Genomic DNA, 17,017 nt, shown 5'->3' with positions numbered 1-17,017 from the left:
TATATAACAAATACTATGTTAAGCTCTTTCTGGTCTTCTTAACCCAGAATCGCATCACTCTCTTGAAATCATTTCACCTGGACCACCAGATCTCCAAATGTAGTTTCAGACCAAACACATTGGCATTATCCATTCATTGGTTAGAAATGCACATTCTCAGACCCCATCCAAGCCATGTTGAATCAGAAACTCTACTGGTGGCCCAGCAATGTTTCTGTAAACTCTTCATTCACATCATTCTGATGCACATTAGATTTTAAGAACTGCTGATCTAAACCCAAGTTAGCAGAAAATAAGGAATGCATGCAAAATAGTAGCAACAGCAGAAATAAGCAAGAATCAAGTCTCCAATATGGTAGGCAAGCATTCTGAGTAGCTAACAAACTCCATCATTATCAAATTTCTTAGTTTCTTTAAGAAACATTGATGCCCTACTAGTTTGTCATCTAGAAATATAACAAATTGAATTCTGTTCAGAACCTCAGAGCTGGCCAGTTGGTACTGCAGCTGCCATCCCAGGAAGGATGGCAGGATTTCATCGCCATCTCTAGGGTCCTGGTGAGAAAAATTATGAGATGTAGTTATTTCCTCTTTCTTCTCATTACTTTAATTTCCTTCCCCAGCTGTATTTTTTTTTTTTTGCATTTTATAGTCTCTGGATAATTTATGTTCCCCCAGCTGTTCATTTTTAAGAGTTCCATATTTAAATTCTGTGTAATGCTAATTAGATTAAGTCAGAAAGTAGGTTCTTTTCAGAATATGTAAACCTCGTGCATATTTGAGTAAGCAGCATTAAAAAATATTTACAATCACGTAAAATACAATACCTTAACATATAAATACAAGTAAAACCCACAGCTATACACTTCTAGAGTGATCATTTACAACTTAATAGTGTACTGTCAAATAAAAATCTTTTTCTAATGGAAGGAAGGACTTTTTCCTTAACTAGGCCTTCTAAGATACACCCTAAAAAGTAGCTCCAAAAATCTCTCCCTTGTTTTCTAAGGCTAAACATTGACACCAGTAATAATTAAAGTAGAGAAAAAAAGTCATGGAAATAGTGGTAATAAAGTTTAGGGAGTCACCAAAAAAAAATGAAACACCATCAAGTAATTAAACTGACTCCTCATGCATTGAACTATATTTGTAATGAACTAATTATATTTAGAAAGAACTATTGCTTTTGTATTAACACAGTCATTTAAAATAGGTTTTCTTGTTTGTCTATTAAGTTACCAGTCTTCTTAAGAAAAACATTATTTCTCCATAACTGAACAGTTTGCTGAATATAAAAAAATAAAGTATCTCAGTAGAAAAAAATATAAGACATCAAATCTCTAAGCACTTCACAGACACAATGCAAGCAAAAGCAATAGATTTAAAGTCTTCAGTTGAATTCACAGGAATCTCTAAAATATTTGGGTAATACAGAATTTATATATGGAGATATACATATATCAAAATTAATTGCACATTTTTGTAACCAGTTTGATCTTTAATGATAAATTCAGTATGGAAATGTACACACTTTTTTCCTGAGTTATATTATTTGATATTTGATATAATTTTCCATCTACTTTCTGTATTTATTTATTTATTTATTTATTTATTTATTTATTTATTTATTTATTTATTTATTGCGTGTGTCACTAACCCATTTTTTATCTCTACTTAGAACTGTCACAGATGCAATTAGAGTAAGGCCAAAGAAGCCTTACACAGTCTTTAGATCAGTGTTTGGTACAACAATGACAAACCAAAAAACAAACCTGACATATCAAAAACTCTAGAGGCTGCGAGATCTCTGAAATGAAAGAGTTTAGTGAGCCTTTACAAATGCTAGCCGGAATAAGGACTGAGTCCTGGGACAGGAAGTTTCTGCTTCATCTTTAGCATGGTCAGTTAACAGAAACAATTTATCCACCAGACTCAAGAAACAGGGCACATCTATGAGGGTCTCAAGGAAAAAAAGTTCATTTAATTTATTATCTACAAATAAGGAGGGCAGGCTAACATGAAGTGGGGAGTGGGGCCAGAGGGGGGAAAGGTACTTAGTCCACAAGGCAGGCTGGTGGGTGGGCTATTGATGAAGGTCAGCACTGGTCATGCACAAGGGGGATGCGGGGTTTCTAGATGCTTGTTGAAACGACTTCGTCCAGGAACGGGAAGTTTCTGGTTAGCTACAGCCCGTGGCTATGGACTGATGACCTTCCCCTGTCTGTCTCCCTCATTCTCCCGCCCTTATGTCACTTACTTTAGGATATTTCAGAATTGTTGCCTTGTCAAACCTTTTACTTTTCAGCTAAAACTCTCAGATAGTTGGGAGAATATGTCTGGGTAAATACCAAGGGAACCTGATTACAAAAAGGTGAGAACTCTCATTCAGGAATCGCTTATGTCCATTTTAAGCTGAGTCCAAACTCAGTAATAAAAGTGAAATATTAAAGTAGCATCAAATTCTGAGATGATGTGGAGTTTATTCTAGACCTCTAGGTTTTTATTTAAAAGGAATGCTTGGCATTCCAGATTAGAATTTGCTAGTATTCCTTCTTCTGAATTACAAACAGATTGCTGTGTGAAGAGGGGCCCCAAACACAGTTACACTAACCCACCTTTATACCCCTGTTGGAGCCAGACTGACTCACTCTGTCGTGAGGACCCGAGCTCTGAAGCCTCCTCCAAGTTGATGAGTGCCCCTCACCTCCTCTGCGCCTTCTCCTGCAGGGAAACAGGATGTCCGTAGGAAAGGCACGAAGACATTTGGCACTCTGTTTCCGTGTCAGTATTTCTATGATCCAAAGAGGGAATGGAAACCTCTCCTAAGATATTTTGGGTGGTGTCGTAGGTTAGTATCCACTAAAAATTCACATCCATCTGGAACCTCAGAATGTGACCTTGTTTAGAAATAGGGTCTTTGTAGATGTAATTGTTAATCTTAAAAAAATACAACAGTTATTTTACCAGAAAAAGAAACAAGTTTATTTGGGAATAGCAGAGAATTACAATTGGGGACAAGCCAGACAGGGCGAAACTATAGCCATATCCAGAGAACAAAGGAGAAGACGACTCTTTTATAGAGGAAAGGGCCAAGCTGGGAGGGCTGCTTAAGCAGAAAGTCCAAGGGAGGAAACTGGGAGTTCCAGGTATGGTGGTTTCTCGGTGGCTGAGTTGTGGCAGTCTGTCATTGGCTGGGCCTCTGTGGAAAGGCTGGGACCTTCCTTCCTCCTGCAGGGTAGTAAAGGAGCTAAGCAGTAAGGACCTGCTAGGTGTTGATCTCTTCTGGTGAGGTCTGCAACTGAGGAATAGTGGTGGGACGCGAGAACTTCCCTTGCTGACCTCCTGGCACCATGTCAGTGAGGTTACCCTTCATTAATTTTCATGTAATGTAGGTAAGGAGTTTCTGGTTTTACCCCAGATTCACCTATGGGAGAGGAAGGGAAAGAAAACCTTTCCACTCACCCTCTCTGGGGCAACTTTCTTGTCTAGTCCAGGAACAGCAAAGCCCAGTTCTTCTGTTTTATTTTTCCAAATCTATTATCAATGCTGAAACCTATGCCTTGGAAAATTAAACACTAAGAATGTGACTCCTTTATTTTCTGCACACTTCTGTGTCATCCCTTCCCCAAGACAATGAAAGTAGAAAACTCTAGCTGCCTACTATAGGCAAAAGGGCAGAAAGGCAAGAAATTCAACAGAAGAAAAACTTTGTCAATATTCTATAATAATCTTGGCATTTACTAATCTATAAGAATTAAACAGCATTTATTTATGGGTATGATGGTGATGGGATATATTTTTAAATATGATTATAGGAATGTTTGAAGTGTATTCAAGGACCCCTAATTTTTAATTGGGCCTGCATTTAAACTTTTGGAACATTAAATACTCTTTCATTTCCTAAATACAGCTTTTTAGACAGCTGTCAGTGTGACAGCAATGCCAGATGTAGTTTGATGTAGAACTTAGCTGTTCTCATTTTAGAATATTCCATTAAAGTTAGTGGTTTGTCTTTTTTAAGGTTAACACAGGAGAAAAAGTGACATGGAGCATACATATGTGTATTAATACAACACCATGCATTGTATGTTCAAAAATAACTGTTTTCTATTTATTATCTCAAAATAGCATTTGAAATACCTACGTAGCTGAACCTTTGACTTTTCTATAAATACACACCTCATTTTCACCTCAAATATGTTTATCTTTCTTTATCCAACAATGTTTAAACAATGTTTGGGTCAACTCCACAAAGATTGTCATCTCAGAACACAAAAGACAGTTTCTTTGGCCTCTATTCCCTTTAAAATATGGCCAGGGTAATGTCACACCCTGTAATTTCTTCAAAGAGTTGCCTCCAAATGTACGAAGTGCCCAAAAAGAGGCTTAGGCATTCTGCCCAGCAAGCTACTATTGTCATTCAAATTCCAGGAGATCCCACACAACTAGTTTAATGAATTGCTCCACCTGGCCAGGCTGCATCCCAAACTTTATTCTAATGGCCCAGGGCACCTCCACTCTGGGAGTCAGGACTTTCTGAGGAAAAGGTGCTGCACTGTGTCCCAAGAATGGGTGCTGAGAATTAACTAGTGAGTATTAGGAATGCTCCACTTTGCATAAATACAGACTTTATCCATTAACTGCTTATTCATTTATTCATTCATTAATAAGCACATGTACTTTGTAACCGTGCTTAAAAGGTTTAACCGTAAATTAAAAGGATTTATAACTCCCTTTTAATAACAGAGACCATAATACACAGCGTCCTCACACTCTGCGTTGTTCCGTCTTCCTCTCTGACAGAGGCACAAGCCTCTCAACTTGATTATTCAAAATATAAAAATCAAGGGAACCGGGGAGTGGTCCTGGAGCTGCACTTTGAAAACCACTGATCTAAACTACTCTTTCCTGCGCAGATGCAAAAACACTTTCCAAATGCATAGTATATTATAAAAAGGATTGAACAAAATTAAAGATATTTCTTTAGTGCCTGAGTTCCCCTTTCATCATACTAGCATGCATTATTAATTCCAAGTGGGGAGGTAAGATGCAGCAATTCCCAAATATGTTTCACCACACAACTCTCTTCTCAAGGAGAATCCTGGGGAACTAGTTCAGGAAACCTTAATGCAGCACCATGGAAAATCAGTGTGTTCAAAAATTGGACTTTTTCCCATTTCCACCCAGACCTTATCCCTTGAAACCTGCCCCCTACCCAAGCCAGTGCAATGAGAATTCAAGAGCATGGGAGGGGGATGCATTACCCAGAATTCAAAGTTGTATGTTCAGCCCACATTTCCATAAAACTAAATTATAACTAATACTTGGTGCAAATGAAATAATGTCTTAGTATTCTATATGCTTTATGAGAACTAGTAAGAGCTATATTTTAACCATATTAAAAGTACTTTAATAGTCACTGAAGTATATAAAAAATACATAGGTTAAGAATATTATTTCTTACCACACTCTCATAAGGAGAAAAATACCTATATAAATAAGCATAGTATGAGCAGATTACAATAAGTGTAATAGAGAGACATAAGCAAAGTGCCCTTAAATTAGGCACCACTTGCATTCATTTCATTTGAGTGTTGTGGACTACCTGATTGTTAACAATCAACAACTTAGCTAAAGAAAAGAAATATACTCCTGATTGACAGGATTTTTGATTAATAAATCTTGCTGTCCTCCAGTGCAATGTGAGAAGGACTCTAGTTAGTGGGGCAAATCTCATAATGCAGTTCTTCCAAAATTTGTTCTAAGACTCACCTAGACACTTAATGGAAAATAGAGATCCCCAAGCCTTATACTGCCCAAATAATTCAAAATCTCCAGCAGAAATTTTGATAAGTACTCCAGTTTGCAAATTTAATTTAGCATAAGAGAAATTAGGTTTTCCCTGAAGTGTCTTTCAGGACACGGCCTCATTCACTCATTCATTCAATTAGCAAATATCTGTTGAGTTCATGCTGCATGCAAGACCAGATTTCTCTCCATCTATGTGATAAGTTTTTATTCACAACATCATTACATCATTTTTTAGCTCAAAAAATGTATCTATGAATCGCTGTTCATACAGCACTACCAGTACATACCGGGAACCCTCTAACATAATATGCTCCCAGCACAGTGCTCTTTTCATTACTTAGGATGCCACAAGAAAATCAGAGAATCAAATTTCTGTGGCATCATTACTAAAGTATGAAAAATCATTCTGTTCACTGCCCCACACATCCTTTAAAATGAAGGATATGGGATTCAAAATGTAGAAACACATATACCAAAAGCTGTTTTCTTTAAAGTGCTAACTTTCCAACTTTGTGATTTTGGCTACCTTCCCTATGTTCTATGTTCCTGTCTTCTGGTGGGAGGAAGTAATGGGTGGGAAGAAGAAAATGCTTTGGGTAGGCAGAAAGGAAGGTAAAAACTAATTACTAAAAAAAGCTTGTTTGTTTGAAGATGTTGTTCTTTAAAAGACATCTCTCCACAAAATACATGCCCTGTCTTGGGGAAGTACAAGCTGATTTGTCCCATTTCTTTCTGTACTCTGAAAGTCCCCACTTCTATCCTGACCACCACTTTTTCTCCTCCTTTACCTTTTTTTTAATGCCATGTGTGTGTGTGTGTGTATGTATGTGTTATGCTATGATCCGATATGGTAGAAAAGGAAAGAGGAAAGGAGTAGGATATATATAAAAAAAGACAGAGAGGAGCAAAAATAACTACATTATTTGGACTTGTTGCACTAAAATGTTACAACTAAAGTCATATACAGTGAGCCTCTTAAAATAGAAGAAAGGCAAAAGAGCAATAGTGAGGGATGAAGGACTAGGAGCAGGTGCAGAGGCCACGACCATAAGCTCTGCACTGTCTGTTAATGGTAAAATCCCACAAGTTTAAAGTCCCCTTGTAAAAGCTCAGTTAAATATAGGTCCTGCTAAAGACCCAGAGAGAAAGAAAGTCAACATCCCCCGGCAGTCACCCAACCTCCTCACCTCGTGAACGTCACAGCAGCAGTGAAACGATACCAACTGAAACAGCCCTGTGTTCGGAATGTTGTCACCTCACCTCATTTCCATTGCTGCTTTCTGAGGTCGTGGGGGGGATATGTCAGGACTGTGACCGTGAACACGAGGGGTGTGGTACATTTTCCTCCCACAAAGTGCAACAAGACATGGGCAGCCTGCGAGGTCAAACCCTTTCACACCCTTGCAAGCCCACTTTTCAGCCTTGCTCGGTAGATTTACAAAAAACTTGCTTATTAAAAAATTATAATCAATAAAATATTATTAAAAATGATCAATACCACAACATATCCAGAGTGAAAGGACTTAATACATGTTTTATTTATGACATTCATTAATGTATAAAGATTCATTAACTCTAATATGAAAATTATTTTTAAAATAAATTTTTTAATGATTTGCAGTTCTGTCATTGATTCCATAATAATGATAATGGTGGGGCTTAAATTCCACTTAGCAACTACTTCTGGTTGTTACTTAAGTGAATTTTTGTATAATTCACACTGTTCTGATGTAAGAACCTCAATAATGGAAATGAAACATACAGCTGAAAAATAGGTAATAAATAGTAATAGCTAAATATTTAAAGCCAATGTAACACAAAGTCAGAATTCTGCAGGTAGACTATATAAACTGATGAAATTTTTCTTTGGCCTAGAAAAGAAAATATTAAAATAACTTTTTATTTTAACCCTTTACTTATTGTCAGTAGCTCTGCTTCTGTTTTTTAGTCAAATCACTTAAACTTCAGTGTTTCCATCTGTAAGTAGAGATGACAGTAATAACCAAATAGAATTATTAGGAGGATAAAACAATGTACTTAACAGTATGTTAGGTACTTGCTAAATACTAGTTCTCAAACTGTTTTGCCATGGAGGAGGAAGAGAGGGATGGGTGGAATAGGTGAAGAGCACAGAGAGGGACAAACTTTCATTTATAAAACAAATGAGTCACAGGAATGAAAAGTACAGCATAGGGAATATAGTCAAAAATATTGTAATAACTTGTACGGTGACAGAGGGTAACTACACCCTGTGGGGTGGGCATTTCACAAAGTGTATCATTGTTGAATCACCATGTCTAACACCTGCAATCAATAAAATACTGTAAGTAAACTATACTTCAATAAAAATTTTTAAGTGAATATTAGTTCTCTCAGGACTAAGTGCTAATGTTTAATTTCTCTGCTAAAATGGGGGAATTAAAAATCTCTCACAGAAATCTCCTTTCTTACATCTGAAGATACATGTAAAGATATAAACCAAGTTTTCAAAAGTAAAAACTTGCCAAAAAGTCCACAAACTCAGCCAAACCTGGAAAGGAGGGCAATCCAATGTCTTCAAAACTTCAAAACCTGACAGCCAGGGAAAAAAATAGCTGTGTTTCCTTTATATATATATGTATATATAATTTGGAGCCCAGAAGGGTAGGACACACTGTCAGGCTGCTGACCCCACCCCCAGAACCCACATGGGAGGTGCAGGGAAACGCTGAGCAGTGCCACCAACATTCCTGTAGTGAGACTACAAAACTGACCTACACCGAAGCTCCCGGGTTCAGAAAAAAAAATGTGCTGCTCTATTCTCACTCATGAGATTCCAGCGAGCTCCCAAAATTAATTAAATAGCCAATCATATGTAAACCACATTTTAATCCAACAATTAAATCAGCCTCCCAGGGTTTAAGTGCTGCTAAGTGGGGAGCGCAGCGGCACAGCCGCAGTCCTGAGGCTGAGGCAGCTGCTGTCACCACCGCAGGTGATCTGCGTCCCCTGCTAGAGGCGCAACTGTTCCCTTGACACGCGCAGAGCTGGTAATACCCAAATTGCCCTGCCGCTGCCACTACTGCCTTTTAACACGACGTCTCTGTTTCAGACACAGGAGCAGGAAAATGATCTCTACCTCTCTTCTCCCAACCAAAATATGTGTGAGTGCACCCCAAATCCTGGCTATGAAAGAGATGTGAAATGTCAGCTTTTCAGTCTCTGCTCCACAGGAACACACCAACCGTGGGCGAGTTTAATGGAGGTTGAGTGAGTCCGCCTCCCGGGCACTATGGGTACAGGGCAGCTCTGCAATACAATGGCCACGGTCGCTCATGATCTACCCCCCTTTGCTGACTCAAAATCTATATGCATTTGCCTCACAACTTCATTTAGCCACTACTTCAAGCCTTGAGTCTGGATTTCTGTCAGCAATCTAGCAAACTTCTGCTTGAGCCAGCACACTGAATCCAGAAACCCATATTAATTAGCTTTGCCTAAAATTATAGTCCTTTCTCTCTGGTCCAGTACTGTTGGAAGCCATTCTCACACAGATTCTGGGTTCTGGCTATACAAATAGCAAAATATTTTGGTATGTCAATCTTCTCTTTCTAATACTTGCCTTCTGGGGCATTCTGGGGTCTGACTCTAGTCAGGTTGAGAGGCAAAGCAGTATGGTCTTGAAAGGGTCTAAAGAGAGTTGGCAAGTTATTTACAATGCGTAGAGTAACTAACATGGCTCCAGCGAACTAGGACTATCCTCATGGGATGGGGAAGGGAGCAGCTTCTGCTGGAGAGAGAGAGGTTCAGTGGGCTGGGGTTTCAGGGTCTTGGACTCAACTCAGCACTCTCAAATGTCCCATTACAATTCCCAGGATCCCCCACTTTCCAAATCAGTGTCCTAATGTTCACTTAAAAGATATGACAAAACATGAATTGAGCTTATATTTTAACCTTGGCAACCCACTGGCTAAAATTCTATCTGATTTGAGGTTCTATCAGTCCTGACAACCAAAGAGATAAGAGATTACCTTAGGGTAGTCATGGAAACTCTCCGGTTCTCTGGAAATTTTTGAATTGATATGTCAAACACTCAGCTTGTCATTTCCTTTCTTTAGTCTCTCCAGGGCATCCCCCTCAGGATCTCATTCCACAACCCTTGAAATTTCCCATTTTCATTGTAATGATTTATCATAGCAACCACTTTGTCAGGGGATAGGCGTCTAAGGGGCATATCATCCCGGGAAGCTGTAAGTAACTCTTTCGTGACTGGGTGCCATAAACTCTGAGACTGGGTGCCATAAACTCTGAGAATCCAATTTTCTGATGGTAACAAGATTGCCCCTATCTTCAAAACCAACCAGGTCAGATAATCAGTCCAATAATGCTTATCCTTGAGCCTGTTCTCTGTAATGCCCTCTGGATGAAGGAAACAAGAACCATTCCAGATTTGAGGGGCTTAAGAAAAAAGAGATTTCATACGGGGCAGGTGTCTATAAAATCATTGTAAAGGCTGTAGAAGCAGGGGTCTGCAATGAGAACAAGCCACCATAGTTCAAGCCCAAGATCCAGAACCACCTGCTGCTGCCTCCACTACCTCTGCTAATCATCTGTTCACCCATGAAGCTGGATCCCTGAGACTGGCTGCAGTGACCACCCAGCTTCCCCTGGAGACCCACAGGGGTGGTGTCTACAAACGTCCGATCCCATATGAGTGCATCCAATTGGTAGAAACTTACCTGTAACAAGAACCCTAGCTGCTTGGGGGCTGCAAAACATAGATGTAAACTACCAACATCTAAATAAGAAAGGATTCTAAACCAAAGGGAGAACTAAAAATCCACCACAGCCTCAAGAAGTTAAAGTCTCTTTTGGGCCATAACAAGGTCAGTCTTTCAAATTTCCTCCCCTTGCTTTTTCTCTGCCTAAGATGTCATCCTCATGATGTCGGGGCTGGGGAGGCACCTTGGACTGGTTCCTGAGCTCTCAATGGCTGGTATTTGCTGTTTCTGGGATGTCATTTCTTGGCTTCCTAGTTACTGGTGCCCAGCTGGAGTCCAGGGCTGAAGTCTGCAGTTGGTAAACAAGGTCCATTAGTCATCTCACTCTGAACTATCATATACTACTTTGCTACTTTTGTTTATTTTGAGATCTTCTGTAATAGACAAATTTTAGAACTAATGAGGAATGCTAAAGAAAGGAGAATATTATAAATACAATTATAATCTATCCCTTTTCCAATTTTTCACTTTCGGTGGAACTTTAAATAAAGGAAGTCTAATTTTACAAGTATATATAACATTTATGTTAGAATACCTTTCCTTTCCCAAATGTAATCTTCATAGAGGAGTTAATGAGCAGTGAAAAAAGAAGAACTTAGAGGAGGGAAATCATCCAAGTTATATTTAGTCAGATATGAACATATTTCAAAAACCTTAACCTTTCTGTTTTGAGCAGTTTGGTAGATTGAGGAGACTTTAGGAGGAAAGCAAGATTGTACAGGAAAATGTAATGAGTTCCATTTTAAAACTATTGAATTTGAGGTGACTATAACAGACCAAGTGCATGTTACACAGTAGAAAAATTGCAGGCTGGAGATATAATTTGGAATTCCTCTGATGGACTTAAAACCATGAAAATATATGTATATATAATTATATATTATATTTTACCAAAAGGAAAAATTACCAAATCCATGCAACTGAACAAAGTGGTACTATCTGGACTCAAGTCTCAAATTTGAATTATACATACATGGCAGAAATAATCTGTAAAAATCAATGCTAGACTTAATACTAACTTATAAGAATAAGATAAACTTTTAATATTTCTGTCATCTATTCATATGTTTGTGCATCCTTAAAAAGTCCTGACAGCATTCTAAAAATATTTAGAACGTGTTGGAAAGGGTCACATTCAAACTCTCCCTGTAGGATGAAGGCTTGTACCATCCACACAATCTCCAGAAGTTGCTCCTACATCCCCATTGCCTAATCTATTCTATTGCATGATTGGCTTCATTGTTTATGTTTAAAAATAACTAAAAAGTTCTAAAGAATCTTATGAGAAATATCATTTTCTTTCACCCACCAAATAATGACTTTTACTATCTTTGTTTTTTTTAATGACAGGAGTTTAATATTAAAACCAGGAAATATAAATGATAAAATACATAAGCACTCAGAGGATAAACATCCATGATGCCATAGTGCCTTTTAAAAAAAAATGAGATCATGCTGGTCATGTTATTTGTTTATTTTTTTTATTTAACAGTGATGACTATCTATCCATGTTAATACATTTCCAACATCAGTTTAAATGCTTGAAGATGATTGAGTATGCCATAAATAATATGCTAGGAACTGTGTGCTGTGTTTCAGTACACCTAAAATACTGTTTCTTAAAGACTGGTGCAAATACCTCCTGCCAAAGAAGCAATCAACTATACTGCCTGTTAAAGATGGCGACTAGGGGACCCATCTGATACCTATGAAATCGGGATCTTTAGGTACTGGACCAAGGAATTCAAATTTGTTAAAAACCTCACAGATAACATTTATCTTGCTATGTTTGAGAATCAGTCATTTATTTTAAAGAGACTCATTTTCCCTAGCCCACAAGAATGTTTCTGTTTCCTTGAACTCTTCTGCTCTCTGATTTTTTTCAGGAGACAACAATGGATGGTCTTCGCAATTTGACAAATATTTTATCAGCCACTATAAAGTGACTTCTGCATATCCCTCTGAGGCAAAAGCATCTGCATGCTGTAAGTATCAGAGGGGGTTGAGCCTCCTTTTCCATGAGTTCATAATAAGACACCATGTTTTTGAAAGATCCAACATACTAAAATTTTTAATAAGTTAATTATAGTTTTTTTAGTTGCAAGCTATATCAGACATGCAGCCTCAATTTGAGAATTTTATTTAAAAATTGTCAGAGATCTTAAGTGTAAAAGAAATAATCATGCTTGGTATTGTCAATAAAAATTATGTCAGTCAAGGGTGCTATTTTACGTCCTCCTTTGAACTCACTATCAACTCATACAGAGGAAAACTATGAAAAGAAAAGGGTAGAGAAGCTGTCTGGATTTTAATGTTTGCAAGGAAAAAAGCTTCTGTAGTCTAACTTACACTTTAAAGCTACAAAAAAGCTTTATTAATTATAACCTGTTGTTTAGTAATAATTGAAAATTTACAAAGATACCGGAGAGGACGTGGGAGAATACAAACTAGAGGATTTACTTTGTAGTAGTTTAGATCTGGGAAATCTGTGTAAATAATTCCTTGTTAAAAAATATTGTCTATTTAAATAAATTATTCAAATGTAAATGTATGCTTTAAAGTTATAATTTTGATCCTAGCTTTTCAAAACCTTGGTTAAAAAATAGGAGTTAGGAGGAAGAATCCTTTACTATAATTTTTCTTTTATATTCTACCAAAAATTATAAAGCATAGGATATTTTTAAGTTTTAATATTTTTTTTGTCTTCACTTCGCAAATGAGATTAATAAAAATTAAGTAAATCCCACAGTTTACTCAGCAATGTGTCTCAGCATCAAGGCATCTCACAGTCAGAATATGGGAAACGAATTACTTGGTGATTAAAAAGCTAAAAGATTTTGGGAAAGAAAAAAGTTAACAGGTATAATTTAACTGCTAATTTAATGCAGACACTTAATGGAGTGTCTGCCATAGTATGTCAGAACACAGTTTTTATTTTCTTTTTGCTTTATTGCATATCCTTTCATTTCTTAAATTTTAGTTGAATCTTTTTATATCTCACTTTACTTCCAAAAGGATTTTAAGCAGTTTACAATAAAAATATGGCTGTTAATATACTTAAGCCATTAACATGACACAAAAGACAAAAATTCAATGGTGAATGAACAGGAAACAGAATGAAAAAGAAAAATTATGTAAGGAAAACCTCACTGATAAAAGTTCAGTAATTGGGTTCCAGACTTAGTTCTGAATTTTGTAGTCATTAGATCAAAGAGGGAGAATAATGGGTTATATAACTTTCATAATTTGGTTTGTAAAGCAAAAACAAACATATACAGGAAAAACAGATCAAGTCAGCAAGACAAATTTTGCCTCATCCTAAACTCTGGGAGAAATGCATCCTAAGTATAATTCCATAAGTAGAATGGAACTACACAATAAATGATGTATCCAAAAATGCAAATTTTTAAATTAATTCTTAGTAAAGGACAAATACATAATTTTCAATTAGAGTTCTTTTAAGACAGTTCAGAGATCAGTGGTAAATAACTGTTAAATGTCTTTGTTAAGCTTAAAAGCAGTATAAAAGTGGGATGGAAATTGCAGTGTAAAATTCAGAGGTGAAACTTAAATTAAGGTTCCTATTGTACAACTTTATTTAAATGAGACTATTATAACAATTTATTGGGAATTAAATTGAGAGTGATTTATAATAATTTTCAGCTGAATGAAAGAATGTGAGGAATTCACCCTTATAAAGTCACCTCACAAGAATAATATCATGGAAAATACATCTCACTAAGCAATATATGAATAAAGGCTTTTTGAGAGATTTGGAAAGCATTGCTTACCCAACCATGATTTCACCACTCAGAAGCTACCAGCCTTAACTTGCTGATACATAGCTCATCTTTTTCAACATGGTTGAAATTTCCAATAGAAACCATTTTTAATATATTTTCATTTAGCATTTTAGCATAATCAGGTGTCCATGTTATTATAAACTCTTTAAATATCCTATATATTTTAACTGACATCATTTGTTTAACCGTTCTTTTGTTGCTAGATACTTAGGTGTGATTTTTCTTTTCATTTTTCCCTGTTACAGGTAATCTTGTAATCAACATTTGTGAATTATCTTAACTCAGTCTATATAAATAGAAAATGTACACTGGCATTAATGCTGATTCCCTACCTTCCATTTCTGCCCTTCTTACGGTCACTCCCTGGACCTCTTCTGCTTTCTTTCCCACCACACTCATGATAGACAGGTTGTAACTTAACAAGACAGAGCCTGTTTTCAGAGACCATAGCCAAAATGCTTACTTACAACCATAAAACTGTTTTAAAGTTCTTGGCAGAGACTCTGTTTACAAAATATGCAGAACCTAAATTATTATCTTGATCTTGTAATGCTGTAGAGGAATCTGCCGAGTGATTTGGGAGGAGAGGAAGAACACCCATCACCCCATGTCAGAGCAGAGAAACACTTTAATATTTCAAAGGCTATAGCCAGCTGTGCTCATTCACCAGCTTTGTCACAGAAATCTCTGCTTTGCCATTAAGACATTTTTCTACTCTCTGGAAGCTTTACTATAAAGGTCAAAAACTGGAAGCCTGCTAGCAGGAAATCCTTACAGATAGTTTTGTTTGTCCAATGGTGTTTGAAAATCTTTTCAGTTGGCTACTATAATTTTTAAAATAGGTAATTACATATAAAACATTTCATTTCTAGCTTTGAGGAAGTTGGTTGACTTGGTTACCCATGTTCTTATCCGAATATGGCTGTTAGGAGAAGCTATTTTCCTGGGACATCTAGATGCAGTCTACACTCACTTTGCCAGTGCCCTGTAGACATTTGAGTCTGTGACCTCTGCTATACAGTTCAGGTTTTCAGAGTAAGTGTAGAGGGGAAACTCTCCTCATTGGTCTCAGTAATCAACCATTCCCTGTAAAGGCAAGAATCAAACTATACTTATACTGAATAATAATCTCATTTTACTGTTTAGGTATATGAACACAGCATTGCAAGTCTCTAACAGACTTTAGAAATATTGGATCCCATACTTAAGACTCACTACAGCCCAACAAGATGGCCAAAGGCATATATATCCAATTCTCCCTTTTTCTAACTCCGAAGAGTAAGAATAGAATAGGAATGCGTAAAAAAGTTTACCTCAACAGATGAAGTTTTAGACCCTTACATCCCTACATAAGCCAAAAGATCCTAAAAACTCCTTCAAAGAACTTCTGAATTTTCCAGGAAAAAATAGTGCTACCAGTACTATAGCTTAATGTTTAGTTCCTCTCTTTTTCACTAGTTAAAAATGACTTATTCACCCATTAAAGGCTTGATTATGCTATTAACAAATACTTTATTCTTAAGTAGCAGCTTTCATATGGGCATTAGAGCCTATCATACAAGATCATGTCACCCTGGGACACAGGTACTCTCCTAGGATGAGTGAGAGCCGATGACTTGATTCCTTTTGCAACACATGGAGAAGAGCAGTCTCATATTTTTTTATAATGCATGTACAGATAAATGTGTATATTTCCTTATCTTAATGTCCTATCAACATTTGAACATTAAGTTAAAAGTAAATTTCGGAACCTTAATTTAAAGCATTGCCCAAATTGCTTAGGGAAAACATGACATACTTTTGTACTAAGTAATTTTCTCATAGCTTTCATTTCTTTCTCTTCACTACCCTCTTCTTCCTTCCCGGTCCCTCACTGTCCCCATTCCTTACACTTCCTCATCATTCAGTGGTCGGTTCTGTGCCCATGCAATGTTTTTGCCGAGGTTTAGAGATTGACTGTGATGAGACCAATTTACGAGCGGTTCCATCAGTTTCTGCAAATGTGACTATAATGTAAGTAGAAAAGAATGGCTTCATCCCAACAGCCAGAATAGCACTTGTAAAATCATATCATAATTAAAGCCTTGTCATTATTAATAAAGAAAATGTCATTAATAATAATTCAAAGATAATGCCATTGCTCTTTGGTTGATTATAATGCTTGTAGTACTTATTTTGCATTTATTAAATGCTAGGCCCTACTCTAAATTATTTTATGTATTAACTTATTTAGTCCCTCATAACAATGCTATGAAGTACTTAGTATCACCATATTTTATAAATAAAAGATGCCATAAACTGTATGCGCTATTAAAGAAAAGAGGCTGCCAATTAAACAATTACATATAGCTTTCTTATTATAGGAATTCACACTTAAGAAACAGCTCTCTAAGACTTTTCTGGAAATAAATTTTAATATATTCTTATATATAAATAGAGATAAATTGAATAAAATATTCCCAGAACTTCACATTTAAACTCTAGCTCTTCTAATCACATTTGATTCAGAAATGTTGATCTTGTTTTTTCTCCTAAGTAACTCAAACTTATGTGCAAAAAGGAAATTGTCTTCATAGTAAGTGGTTTGTTGACCCAGTACTAATTTAAATTCAACAAACTTTTGCAACACAGCACACACATTTA

At 36.6% G+C, this 17,017-nt stretch overlaps 1 protein-coding gene across 1 annotated transcript in view; it reads left to right on the top strand.

Moving 5' to 3' along the window:
• RXFP1 (relaxin family peptide receptor 1) overlaps positions 1–17,017 on the top strand; it is a 70,500-nt gene that overhangs the window by 20,839 nt on the left and 32,644 nt on the right. Inside the window, exons 3-4 of the mRNA XM_017658707.3 lie at positions 12,458–12,556; positions 16,282–16,387. Of these exons, the coding sequence (XP_017514196.3) occupies positions 12,458–12,556; positions 16,282–16,387 (205 nt within the window). The remainder of the gene's footprint in view (positions 1–12,457; positions 12,557–16,281; positions 16,388–17,017) is intronic.

This window comes from Manis javanica, chromosome 3, assembly GCF_040802235.1.
Source record: "Manis javanica isolate MJ-LG chromosome 3, MJ_LKY, whole genome shotgun sequence".
Lineage (NCBI taxonomy): Eukaryota > Metazoa > Chordata > Mammalia > Pholidota > Manidae > Manis > Manis javanica.
Note: the sequence above shows the minus strand (reverse complement) of the source record. Positions and strands in the feature narration are given on the sequence as shown.